Here is a 14161-nt window from a genome sequence, read left to right on the forward strand (position 1 = left end):
GAACGGGTATCGGGCGTTCGATTCTGAAAGGCCGGGATTCGCACCTCGAGAAATGACGTTCATATTCACGGTCCGCAAAAGGGAGGAGAATCGAACATCTCTCGAAAATTAATTTGGCTATTACGAGGTAAAACTGAATTGAACATCTCTCGAAAATTTATTACAAACGTGGTAGGGATATCAGGTTTATAATTGACGCGTCGTAGCGAGTCGTGCAGCGATTTTCCGACACGTTGATCATCGGGTTCCCTGTCATAATCACACCGTTCGTAATTTTCAGCCATCGTACCAGCTGCGTCAACATCGGCAGCGAAAGCTTACGGGATTTAAAGTTTGATTTCAGTGTCGAGATGCGCCCCGCTGGGTAAAAACCGTTTGCCTACTATACTATCGTTAAATTACTCTCTCCCGCGAGTATCTCACTTACTAATAATATCCCGCGCGTTATAATCGTCATCTTGAGTTCTCTTCAAGACTCGGTGTTAAAGACTCAGCAGGGTATCTTCAATTTTTTACTTTCTTTTTCGTTACCTTCGGAATATTACCGAAAAATACCACCACCTCTCTATCATCATCGTCGTCGTCATCATCATCGCCGGCTATCTCTATACGCGTACCTACTTAAACGCCCTCGCGCGCGCGTCGCACCTTCCATACCTATACCTATACCTATTTACTCGGAGACATGGAAGTGTATATTATAAGAATATTTGTTGTAGATATTATAATAAACACGTGGGTATCCGGTTGTTTATTTCATCGATCAAAGTTCCGGCTACATCGGGAATAAACTCATATATGACGCCTGCCCGAAGCCGGTTGTAGTTCTTTATCGTTATAATCATCGACGCCTCGAGCAGCAAACGGATATCTTTTGTACAGGTAACACTTGGCGTGCTGTACCGAATGTGCCGAGGTATACATGGGCGGCTACGGGAGCGTTTTAACGAAATTAAAAAGAAACCAAAAAAATAAATCTCTTCAAATTTCAAGCTACTCTAGGCGCCGTGCGACCACAGTCGCCATCTTTCAGCGTTGCTCTCAAACTGCTCTCCGCTGCATCCCAAAGGACCAGATCAAAACCACCATGGTAAATAGATTTCGAAATATATATGTTTTCGAAATTATACGAATACCGCTATTAGCGTATCGTTTTTATTCAATTTTCGTCAAAAAATAACCCAATCGAATGCAGTTTTTGGGAAATAGAAAGGTCACGAGAAGAACGCGGAGCGTTGCGAGGGATGTGGAGGGTCCGGAACGGGTGGAAGATGTAGGTGAAATATGTGCGTACACGTACGCGAGATAATTTTTCCTTTTTCCGAGGTGGTAGGTGTGCACTGTTACACAGTGTAATACATGGAAGTTTTTCGAAAGGATGCGAGCCTTCGGCGGGGTCTCACAAGATCTCACGCGGTGTTTCGGGGATCGGATCGGTGCCCGAGCTGATGCTGGGCTGACGCGGTCTGATGAAGATAACGCCAGGTTGCTTTGAATTACGACCAGGTCTAACAATAATAAATTCCACCAAACATTCATTTTCGTACACGCAACTTTATGTCCTCCTTAGCCGGAATAAGCGCCCTCGACCAGCGTCATTTAATATACATCCGATGTTCCCTAATAACCTGCATCTGCATCGTCGTGGCGTGCACGTATATAGAATATACGGTCAACATGAGTTTCCAAGACCACATTTTTCAGCCTCTAATTAATTTAACCGTTTTTTCATTGCCCCAGTTTTTTTAATGTTTTTTTCTTTTTCTAATTTATCTTTACCCTTTTTCCGATACATCATAGAAGGCGCAGGGTATAGATTCTGAAAATTCGCTATTGGATCTTCGTTCCAGAAACTCTTCGCAAGGTGTACATCGCCTCTTGTGTACCTGAGGGATGTTACAGTTACAGTAAGCGATAACGTGGCGTGGAAAAGCACACCATTTGTTATCCCCGAGTTTGATCCGTTCGCTCGATCGCGTCGGTCGACATGATCTTACCGCGTCATGTACGCGATGTACGAGTATAGGGCACAGGTACCCTTTTGCATTTGCGGGTTTGAGAAACGCACGCGGCTAAGTTACGCTGAAATATGATTCATAGATAAGACCGTAACGCACGCGGCTGTCCTGATTTAATTGGGCCCCCGAGAATTAAACGGAGGACCCCCGCGGCTCGGTCCAATCAGTTCCTTCGAAGGCTCCGCGGACCAACAGAAATATGGCTGGTAAGCACGAGAATTGTGCGGGAAATATCCTGCCAGTCTTATCCCGTGCTACGTGACGATCCCTGAATCACCGAGCTTTCATCCTGACCTTAGGAAAGAATTTTTTTTTTACCTCGTTCCCTCGTCGATCCCGCATGGATGAGGTGAGCTTGAGATTCACTCGTTTCGACTGTAGTCTGAGAAGAAGAGTGTTGGAAAAATGGACAGAGGTGTACGATCGATTGGATTATAAAAAAAAAAAAAAAAAAAAGAAAAAAAAACGGCGCAATTACGGAAAACTCGTTACAAAGCTGCAAAGTTACGGAGCTGCTGGTTATATACGTATAACGGTGAGCGAAGAAATCTCCTGCACCCTCGCAATTCTAAACCCTCGAAGTTCTCGGCTCAGTTTCAACCCTCGAAAAATAGCGATCGTCCGGACGATGCTCATGGGGTCGTAAAAGCTCGCGCGGCGCGTCTTTTTGTTCATCGTACGGCGGGATGAGTTTGATCTTCGAATTTAAGGAATGACTACGACGATTTCAGTCGCTTAGACACCCGAATTATTGAAAACCACCCCGTAAGGACCTACGAGTTTTTTTCTTTCTCGTCGTTTCAATCATCATCGATTGCCGTGGCGGTCGAATATTTGGGTTATTTTAAGTATGTTTCGTGACCTCCGACTTCCAGAGAGCGTCGGTAGTCGTTACATGTTTTATCGTTTATTATATTATGGCAATATAATTCGTCTGTAAAAATTAATTACCTATATTCAGAGGTCACTGAATTGTGTCGTTATTTATGATGAGAGCGTAAATTTTCAATACGATTTCTCCAAACGATAAAGTAGTCATTATACCTGAAATTTTAATTCCATAACGGGGTATGGATTAATTCCATAAATGTTCGATCATTTATACAATTTATATACTTAATCCGTCAAAGGTGCACGCACGATCGGATTCCCGCGCGATTGATCGTGGTGAATCACACTGCAACGATCGTAAAGAAATAATAAATCGTTGAATTTTTGTTTGTGTCGCAACCGCAACTTTCACAAAGTTTCACAAAACAACGGTTCTCGCGTATATACGCGTATACCTACCTACCTACCTACCTACCTACCTACCGCTGCCGTTGCCATCGTCAAACGCGTCAACTCATATCCGAGGGATCCATCGATCAGCGGAGAAATCGGCAGCGATGCTCGAAAGATCGTTCGATAATAAGCTTGATCCTTGTTCTCGACCAAAGCGTTGGAACTCTGTGTCTTCACTCTATTCGCCCGAAGAATGAAATTATTTTGTTCGGGGAAGGGGATAGAGAAGTGTGAGCTATGAAAAGGATGATCGTCGTGATTTCTAGGTGAATCTTTCCTGAAATTGGATAAATGGATACGGTCACGGGCGAATATAATATTTCCCAAGTTGGTGAAGAGGTCGATGTGAGAATGGAGGCAGTTGCCAGGTGAGTAGAAGAGGATAGTATTAGTCGGAGTCAGAGGCCCGCGTTCTCGGGTTGTCTGCGGTGATGGTGGAGATGGGCGGACGGCGGAGGGAGGCTGGAGAGAAGGATCATATCGTATCATATACTAACCGCTCCTCCTTCGAGAAGCTCATATAATTGCTGGCATCCATAACGCTGATGTATTTACGACATTAACTCGCTCTCCCCCGCCTCCTCCGCAGCCTCCCTCTCCTCTCCGATCGTCGGTAACCCCCCGAGTTCCCCACCTCGTCCCTTTTTCTTTTCCTTTTCCTTTTCCTTTTCCCCGATGTCCTCTCCTCGCCGTATCTCTATACTCTCCTCCTGACCCTTCTTCCTGTCCCCCACAAAACTCCCCGTCATGCAACCAGCCACAAGTAGAAATAATTGGTTGAAAACAGCGCGCTCTCGACCGGCAATATATCCAGCTTACACCCCGCTGTCGCATCGCTTAGATCACCTACCCACCTCCCCGCCGCCGAAAACTTATAACCTTATACCTGTGTGCTTCTTTCTTGCGCGTTTCTCTTATACTATACACCATGCCTCCGCTCCTAGATGAGACGAGGAGACGTTGCTGCCTCTTTTTCTCTCTCATTTGAATAGCTCTTATTTATGAAAATTGAATCGAATATACGCGCCGAGTCTGGTTCTTGAAGGCAATCGGTAGCTGTCGGTTCGACTCCGTTGGGGTCGCAGCTTTTAATTACGGATAAAACCGGTGATAATAGAACCGCTGATGCCGCAGCCAAAGGCAAAACTCCAACTCCCCCTTATATTACGAAACCTTGAAAGATTCGACAAACCTCCGCATCGACGAATAAAACAATCCACGATAATCGCTATGAAATTGATACGCGTACACGATTATTTATTCCCTCCCGCTAATTGGCTTTCGAAAAGAAACGAACGAGAAAATGGTACGAGAAAAGTTGAATCGCATTCCAATAATTCGAAACTTGATGTTTGACGGAGATTGACGGATACGCGAAGAGGGTGAACGGCGGATAGCTTGGAATTTGCTCGATGTAAAAAATAATTAAGCACGAAATTACTCTCGCGATAAAGGTTTTGAGTCGCAGTAAATTGCAGCAGTTGGGGACGACGTGAAGTGTAGTGACGGTTGGGTTAATACCCCGTTTTTCTTTCTCGCCAAAACGACCCGCGAGCAGATAACTCGGTTGTAGTTTCAACGACGCGTTACCGCTGCGTCTGGATGACAGAAACTGCAACGTGTCCAGCTCTTCGGAGATATGCAAACGTCTTCTCGGTCGACGGCCGCACATAACTCTCCCACATGTACGGTACACACGCCCGTTCTGAGGACACTATAAACCTCGATACCGGGCGAATAAAATCCCGGATTTACAGTCCTGATACGACGCAAGTCCTGGTGTACCATGGCGAATGTTTGCATATATATGCATACGGTCAGGTTAACCATATCCACGAAGACGCGTCGACGTCGTATGCCGAAGCTACTCCTCCTGAAAGATTCTCGTCGTTCGCCTCGATCCCGAACGGTGTGGGTTGCCTCATCAGCTGGGATAGCTGAGGACGCACGCCGGTTGTCGGTTCTTTCGTTATTCGCGGTTGTCGTCTTTTGCCTCGCGGCTTGTCGCTTGTCGTACCTCCTCGTCGGTATTCTCTCTTCGGGCTATCTTATTGCCGGGTTGCAACCACTATATACACCTAAAAGTCACCGGTGAACCTGCACGCGAAGTATAGTCGCCTCCAGCAATCCCGTAGATGCGTCAGACTTTTGCCAGAAACCTTCGGAATCTTCAGAGATTTACTTCGGATCAGCCGCTCCCAATCTTCTCATCCTTCTCCATCTTCCATCTTCTTGTTTCTTATCATTACGTTCTTCACGCAGACGACTCTTGTTCCGCGCACCATTTGAAGACCTACCCAATAAGCTATACGACATCCTCGAACGTTCCGATACCGAACACCCATCATCCTACGCCCACCCTCTCCGGATAAAATCCTATTTACGATTTCCTTCATTCGTCCGAACTTTATTTATTCAGGTATTCGAACGACCGTCGACGAACACGCTTCACCTATACATACGTTTTCGTTTCGCAGTTCTTCTCCGACGTTTTTTCTTCCACCTCCTCGCAACGCTATAATAAATTTACCTCGTTAATAATTACATCATACTATCAATTTTTATCCACCAGAGAAATTCATCCATTTATTTCAACCGCATCTTTCCACCTAACGATGCCCAGTCTTTCTTTTCAACCCACATCAGCGAGTCTTATTGGGTCATCGGTTAGCCAGGTTTGCCATAAGGGAAGAGGGGTTCCCGGAGTTGTTGGTCCCTCGATCTTTTAGCGTCAGCTAGATGTACGAAGGAGGGACGTGGTTCCGTGTTTAAATCGATCCTCGATGCGTAAAAGCACTCGTCTCGTCTCTGCTCTCGGTTGTGTACCATGCGTATAGATATCCACTCCCCGTGTTATATAGCTGATATACGCGGCTGCAGGTGATTTTCGTCCATCTGCCAGAGCCGTTGATTTGTCCCCGTCTAGGGAGTACCGAGGTATCCGTTAGACAGAGTGATGAATGGAGGCTCGTTTATTTTCGGCGTTCATGTCACGGACGCTTCACCCTCGCTCAGTTGCAGATACCGAACACTGTCCACCGTAACCACCCCTGAGCTGAAAAGAACGGAGGGCACAACCCGAGCCTCCACCAACTAACTCGTCCACTGTACTTATACGCCACCCATCAGTGATCCCGTCAACGCGAAGTCTTCAAGTCCCGACTGTTTCCCCAAGGGATGAAAATGGATAACCGTAGCTATTTCGCGCCCATTTTATACCCATATACCTAACAACGCGAAAGGTTTTCGGAGGGAGGTTTGATCGTTACAGGCAAAAAATGTTTCGCTCGTCGCAAACGCGATTTTTGAGCGCAAAGTACAGCTTCGATGCGATCAGCGTCCTGCAAATCGGGTGAAATTTTCTCCGATCTGCTATCAACTTATTGCTTGTAGATAATAACGAAGAGATTCCTGATTCTCGGCCTCGGATCGTTATCCGGTTAAATTAATTCCCCCCCTCCCCCCTTAAATATTTCCTGCGTGGTCAACCGTGTCGCAGAAATCCGTACGGTATAAGTCTGGCGGATGAATTAATTAATTTATTATTATATTATAGGCGTGACAGTGACGGCTGTAAATCATTTGGATTGCGGTACGAACATGATCGGTGTATAGAGGAGCTATGTAGATTGTGGAAAGAGGGATTGAAACGCGCGCGGTTAGCTCAGCTGGGCAGCTGAAGAAAGATCCTTGCGGATTCTGAGAAGGCATATAATTAAACATGGGCGCAGTTTATCCGCGGCTCGGTGACGTTATCCCTATAGGCAACTATTCCTCAGGATCCCTCTCTTCTCTCCCTTCGGATCCTCTTATTCCCGCCGAATCCCCCTCGGTGTGATCTATGTATCAAGTTGTGAGTCAGTGGAGAGGAGACCTGGCAACTGAATGAAACGAAACGAAACGAAATGAACGAACGGACGGAACGAAGCGTCGTGTCTGTCCCCCCGCATGCTTACTTTATTATCGAGGTTCAAATGAGAATTTATGTAGACATAAACGTTCGTGTCAGCGCCCGGTGTGGGTGTGGGGTGAGGGGAGATAGAAAGAGCGCCTATACAGCATCCCTGAACCTGCATCTATCACTGCAACAGCAGCAACTTTCGTTCCCGCGTTTCTTCTCTTCTCATTCCTCAGAGGCTAAAGCTAGACTCTGAAAATGTTTCTGACCACGCATTGATCACCTCCACCTCCTCTTTTATTTATTCTTGGAATACTAAACGAAGTGAACTGCTTCAACAGCATAGTGTAACTATATTATCGATATACTTTACACATTGCGCTCTATGTTATGCCTATAAGTATCTATAATATGCATATACCTATGCAGCTTCCAGGGATCAGCCGATGATCTATTTCCCATCGGGGGCGGCTACCCTCTTCTATGTACTGCTTGGCGAACATCAATTATGTGATATAAAGGAGTTGTATGCATGCAGCTATGTGAAAACGTTACGTAAATCGTTAGCGTTACACGTATGCACAGTGAAAATGTGTCTGAAAATTTGGAAAAATTGTTTGGAATCAATAATCCGATATTTTCAAACGTTTTGACAGTGTTGGATTCTTCAGCATTTGGCAGAAATATTACTCGTTATTTCGGTGGATTAAATAGTTACCAACTATGTTGATTTTGTATGTTTGATCACGAGATCTGAGATGATATCGATGATTTGGTAATTCAAACAATATTGTTAATTTGAATTTTTTTTCGGATTGTAATACGTATCGGAGATAAAATTCTCTGAAAAAAGTTTTACGAAATCCAGCATACTATCTCCTTACATCTTCGGTTTCAAGTTGTGATCAGCCCAATACACTATATGTTCATCGTTGACTGAAGATTGGTAACTTCAGTCAGTCAACGTCTTTGTTAATAGGTCTGATTTTTGATCTGTTCAAATCTTACCGCGACTTGAAAATTAAAAATAGAAAGTCGTCGACGCTTGCGCAGCACCTCGCCCATAGATTCTCCATTGTGCTTTGCTGGCTGTCACGTTATGCTAGAGTAGTAAGTGGTCGTAAGTTGCGTCGACACGCATTTTATTGAGTGCAAAAAGTGTGAGAATTCGTGGTCATATCGTTTACTCAAATCTCTATTCACCATTATATTTTTGAAGAATATACTGATAAATCTGTGGCAATTTTTTTGTTATTACATCCGTCTTAGAGCTAATGGAGAACGATTTACTCAGGTCATACGGAACTCGTGAGTACAGTGACGATTTGGTTATTTGCAATCTAACCTTCGAATTCCTAAAAGGTTTTACAAACTGTAGAAACCTTTCGTATCTTTGGAGATTTTTCTCGTTACCTTGAATAACGATGTTCCTTCCTTGAATACGTTTCCTAGCTAAAATCTACGTTTCATGATCCCCCTGAACTCTACTATATCATGATCCCACTTGCGATAATTGTAACACGTTTTCAACATGCTCCGATAATTTTGATAGATTTATATTCGTTCCCTATCCATACTGAATTTATTTCAGGGTTAATGGAACATAGGCAAAGATATGACTTGAAAAATTCGTTAGACGTATTTATTTCATTGGATATACATGAAAGACAAGAAAACTTGAGCTTGCATAATACTGCGCATCACTCAGTGATGTGCAATTCTTACCCATCAGGTTACATTATGCCGAGGCAAAGTTCTACCATACCCTGTTACACGGGTCCATCGTTGCCTCAAGGTAGGGTTCATGTGAATCCCAACTTCAAACCAAGAGTTCCTGGAATTCATATAAACCCTAGGATAGCAACTAAATCAGAAGGGAAAATTCATGTGAATCCAAAAATGATGAGTAATTTCACTACTCAAAACCTTGGTATGTCATCTACCAATATTTCAACGGTCAAAAGTAATCCTCCCCAAGGCCTAGTGAAGACAAAAATTGAGCCCTCGGTGCACGTCAATCCAATTCTGATGAAAAAGTTGTCATTAGCGAGAGAAAAGATGAAAGATATCAACAGACTAATGCAAAAAACAACAACAGAATTGAAAGGATTAAAACCCGATAACTGTTCCATAATCCAGTCAAAGACAAAACTTGTAAAAAATAATACTTCTGTAAGTCCAGGTGTAAAGAGATTAAGCAACTCCAATCTTGTGTCATTATCACGAAGGAAACTTGTAAGAATAAGAAAACCCAATAAAACTGGGTCTGTTATTTCCCCTGCAAGCCTAGGGAAAGTTAGAAGGCTCTCTAATTCAAATATGAAGAAGGCTAAGGTGGCAACCAAGTACAAATTAGTAATGGTACCTGCGAATGTTCCTGGTTCAGCAAAAAAAAATTCACGCTCCATTAGAAATCAACAAGCCTGTATGAATAAATACAAAATTGATAGAACTCACATTGAAAAAGTGAAAAAAAGATTTTCCATTGGAAAAGACTCTTATCCATCTTCATCCAAAAGAACCACTAATACTATTAATAACAAAGCTACGTAAGTTCTCACATGATTAAGATTTATCATTAGGTATGATAATTTTGGCTGAAATGCATAAAAGAATCTTTGGATTACAGAGGTTCGACAACTGGATTAGTCCGAATAGGAGGAATATTATATAAATCATCAAGAAATCAATTAATCCGAAGCAGTAATGATCCACAGCCATCCAAGAGTATAATTTTTATAGTTGATTTCTAACATAGCTAATTTCTTGATTTCAAGCGTCAATAACTAGTATTTGTATAAGTTCACTTGCTTCTATGCAAAATAATTCTTGCATGCCTTGGTTGCTGACTATGTAAATTTGAGTGGGTTAGAGTTGGCAACTAGAGTCGTTTCTGTAATAATTTCAGAAAAACGCTGCATAATAAACGTTAAAGGTGATCGATTTGTGATGGCCAGCAATGGTAAGAAACTTCGCAGGTTGAACACGTTTACAGATCGTCAACCTGGAAAAATGAGATCTCCAAACTTTGTATCTAGAGTTGATATTGGTGGGATGACTTTCGTTGAAAAAACACCAAACATCTTAGTTAGAGCACATACTAAGCACAATATTAGGTAACTGTTGAAGTATTTGACCTAAATGTAATTTTTAAACTGTGTTTATTCAGCTGAACTGTGACAAAAATGTGAAAATAAATTCTGTTAAATCTTTCAGTAACAAAGCAAAGCAGAGGAGTATACAAATCTTGAGAAATAAGATGCGTAAAAATAATCAGCCATGTTTGATCTTCCAAAAGTTCGGCTATTGTGCCGGTCAGGGAAAGGGCACCTGTCCTAAACTGCACGACAAGAAACAAGTTGCACTTTGTAGAAAGTAAATTCCGTTTCTAATCCTATGTATTTATTTTTATTTCAAACTGCCAACTCATATTGTTGAATACGGAATGATGTACGTTTCATTGCATTCACTCTCAACATTTCTTTAGCATGCAATGAAGACATAATCTACAACAAATGCATTATAGCAGTCTTAAATTTTAAGATATCACCATCGATACTTAATATACAAAACTTGCTTTAGTTTCCTACAGGGTAAATGCTTACTGGATGACTGCCCAATGTCACATGCAGTGTGCCCAGAAAAAATGCCCACCTGCAAATATTTTCTAGAGGGATGTTGCATTCGTGATAATTGTCCATATCTCCATGTGAAGGTCTCTTCCAATACTCCTGTATGTACACAGTTTTTACAAGGATACTGTCCTGAAGCCAACAAGGTGACTTTCACATACTATTGTTATCTCATGTGACAAATTACCTGTTTATGTTACCCTAACAGCAATTTACTGTCCGATTAGCTGCTTCGAAAAAATTACATGGAAAGAAAAAATCAAATAAATACCGTGAGACCATGCTTATTTGCAGTAATAATTTTCTGTTGCAGTGTAAACAGCGTCATGTGTACTTGTGCCCGGAATTCGAGAGGTCTGCAAGCTGTGCAAAAGGTAAGTATTGTCCTTACCCCCACAAGAAAAATAATGTTACTGCAAATAAAAAGTCAAACAAAATTGCTCCGAGAAAAGTGGCAGTTAAAAACAAGATCAAAAAAATAAAGTCAGTACGTTTAGAACCGCCGATCAATCCTGAAGACAGAAAAAGATATTACGATGAAGCAGGCAGCTCCAAAGAAAGTCTGGAAAAAATGAGACAAAAACTTCTCAATAGCCTTGAGATAATGAAACGTATTAAAACTGCTGAAACAAGTGAGGATGACAAAGAATCGCTCAAAACGCATGAAAACAACGAAGTGTCTCTCAATGACACTAGTGACAATAGTGACACATCTGATCAAGAACATACATGCCCTAAGAGGACTCCACTGGGGCCGCTGCCTGCTTACATCCCTTTTGATTAGCTGATTTACATTTGCAGTCAATAGGTCTGATCTCAATGCAAAGGTATGAAATATTAAATCATCTCACTCGGTATTGATAACGTGTAACTGAACTATGAAAAATTCAAAAAACCTTGCAAATTTAATTCTTTTTCGTATATTCATTAGGGATTGACGCAACATTAATAAAATTATTTAGTATTTAATATATCTTACGGTACTTTTTGTCACGTTTTGTGGTGAGTTTCATTGACGATTTTATTTCCATCATGATTCACCATGATTGAAGGCCGCTGCGTAGCTTTACTATGGGAAAATAGTAGCCCATTCTGTGATATCTTGAATTCGAAATAGGGGTACTAATAAAATGATATATATTTTCTAATTTGTAATTTGCACGTGAATAAAGACCGAATAAACAAGAATATTTGGCAATAAATATAATCTTGTATTCATTCATATATCTCATAAATATATAATGTATTTACATTTCAATTATTATTTGGTTGCTTAGAATAGGTTGGTAATCTTTTTGATATTTCACATCCGAAGCATCGCGGCACTCCACAAATTTAATAATTTATTTTTCAAGCAAGAGAATAAATTTCTCGTGATTGCAACAAGCAACTGAAGTAATGAAATCCTATAGGAGCTTAAAATAAATTTTAATTAGTAAATGTGTAACTGAAGTTCGTTAATCCCTGTCTTTGACCAGATTCGATTGCCACACTCGTTGGCAGTGCTAACCCCTGTACTCCGTGTATTATTTGTAATTTTATCTCGAATGGAACCTATTTATGCCTCACTTATTATTCTAATGACTTCCGATTTTGATTGAGAGCAAATTCAATCAGCTCCGCACAGTTAGCCAGTTAAATTACTTGTTTCATAAATGTGAAATATTATAAGTATACTTAAATATTGAGACTCGATGGTGCTTCCAATAGCATGATTAGATCCTTTGTGAACCTTTAATTTGCACTGTTAAAAATTGTACTTGTTCGCCTACAGTTTGAGTAGTATGATTGGTATAGCTAATAATATAAGAGAGTCCAGTTCGTTTCATGATTGTAGGCTAACAAAATTGGGCAGTGCAGGAGCAGGGATATGTTCTGCTTCTCAACTTTTGAAGAGACTGTGAGCCATTTATTGAGCCACTGCCTCATATCTTCTGTTGACATATTGACTGCATTCAGTCCTCTGAAGAATAATGCCTGCAATAATAAGATTATGAGTTGGAGAATGTCCTGAGTCTGAAAATTCTAAGGTAACTGGGTTGAATAATTTGAAACAATTAATTCTTCGGATCATAATCAGCTAGAATGTTTGTGTTTCTGATTTCATTTTCTTGTCAATAGATACCATCAATATATCTTTCTCACCCATCTTAATGTGTCAGTTGGAATTTTGTTTACTCCTCCACCCATTTCGATTGCATTATCCATTCTTTTTATCAGTAATCCTCTTTCTAATAGCCTTTGCCTTTTGTACGGTAGCCATTTAGCCATTTTATGGATTGCCAATAACTCCTTCTGAAGTAATGGAAAGTGGTCTTTGAATTGTTACATCTTGGAAATGCATGGTAAATGGCTCTAGAATATCTTACCACATGTCTTCTTCCCAGAGCTTTCAACGAATAAGGTGGTCCTTGGAAGAGTTCTTTGCAATCAACAATTTCCTCAGGGGCAGGATGTCTACCACCTCCCAGAGTAGCTATCACCTCATTCCATTTATTCTTTAAACATTGATCTTCGATTTTGCTAAGACTAGCTTGAACACACCTCAGAAGAGGTTTGTTGTGTTTTAAACGATTCTTATGATCTATGAGAGCAAAATCAAGCCTTTGTTGAAGGTCCCAATACTGTGAAGTCAAGAATATTCTTGGAAAATAATATCCTATTGGAAAAACTACATAATTTGCAAAAGGCAAAGCAGCAGTCAACAGAAACGGAGTGAGCTTCATAATGTCCTTTGGCATTTGGTACAACAACTGAAGTTCCTGCGTACTCAGTTTATCTATGCCGACAATGCTTTTTTTTTTCTTTACCGCAAAGTACTGTTTGAGATCATTATAAAAATCCTTAGTTCCAATACTAAATACTCTGTACACATGCATCGTTTTTGGAAAACTTTTTTCCAATCTCTTCTGCAAGTCTCTGATGTAATCCATATATTTTGAAAACCATGTTTTCCTTAAGGCATATATCTTTGAATGATGATTTTCTCCAGTAGTTTTGTGCCCAATAAACCGAGTTGATTCGTACGGTGAAAATACGACTTCCTTCCTAATTTTACACTGTTTGAAACTTGCCGAAGAGGCCATACAGGAAATACCATTCTCGCTCAAACTTCTGTAGATTATTTTGTACATCTTGAGAAACTCGGATTATCACACGCGATTCATGCCAATGATTCTTTATTTTCAGCTAATAATACTGAACTGGATGCTTTGTTTGACGTTTCTTACTGAGGTTAGGAAGCACAGGGTAACCTTGAGAAGTTTTAGCAAACTATTACTGACGACAAGTATTTGTTATTTGACAGGTGTCCTAAATATCGGTTTTCA

At 41.1% G+C, this 14161-nt stretch overlaps 2 protein-coding genes across 4 annotated transcripts; one reads left to right on the forward strand and one right to left on the reverse strand.

Moving 5' to 3' along the window:
- Nucleotides 1–8271: 8271 nt before the first annotated feature.
- On the forward strand, nt 8272–12034 carry LOC105693606 (zinc finger CCCH domain-containing protein 3). Of its 2 annotated transcripts, XM_012413639.4 has the most exons (7): nt 8272–8508; nt 8792–9749; nt 9830–9927; nt 10109–10316; nt 10417–10575; nt 10783–10978; nt 11146–12034. In XM_012413639.4, exons 1-7 carry the CDS (start codon nt 8475–8477, stop codon nt 11614–11616), a joined length of 2124 nt encoding a protein of 707 aa, XP_012269062.2. In that variant the 5' UTR covers nt 8272–8474; the 3' UTR covers nt 11617–12034. The 2 variants fall into 2 exon arrangements, with proteins under 2 accessions (XP_012269062.2, XP_048510405.1); XM_048654448.1 differs by lacking the exon at nt 8272–8508 and having other exon boundaries at nt 8515–9749.
- LOC105693608 (LETM1 domain-containing protein 1) lies at nt 12023–13971 on the reverse strand. 2 transcript variants are annotated; one of them, XM_048654478.1, is made up of 3 exons: nt 13202–13971; nt 12978–13124; nt 12023–12809 (listed from the first exon to the last, which is right to left on the reverse strand). In XM_048654478.1, the coding sequence occupies exons 1-3, from the start codon at nt 13964–13966 to the stop codon at nt 12630–12632; spliced, it is 1092 nt and encodes a 363-aa protein (XP_048510435.1). In that variant the 5' UTR covers nt 13967–13971; the 3' UTR covers nt 12023–12629. The 2 variants fall into 2 exon arrangements, with proteins under 2 accessions (XP_048510435.1, XP_012269064.2); XM_012413641.4 differs by having other exon boundaries at nt 12978–13127.
- Nucleotides 13972–14161: the final 190 nt, after the last annotated feature.

This window comes from Athalia rosae, chromosome 4 (assembly GCF_917208135.1).
Source record: "Athalia rosae chromosome 4, iyAthRosa1.1, whole genome shotgun sequence".
Classification (NCBI taxonomy): domain Eukaryota; kingdom Metazoa; phylum Arthropoda; class Insecta; order Hymenoptera; family Athaliidae; genus Athalia; species Athalia rosae.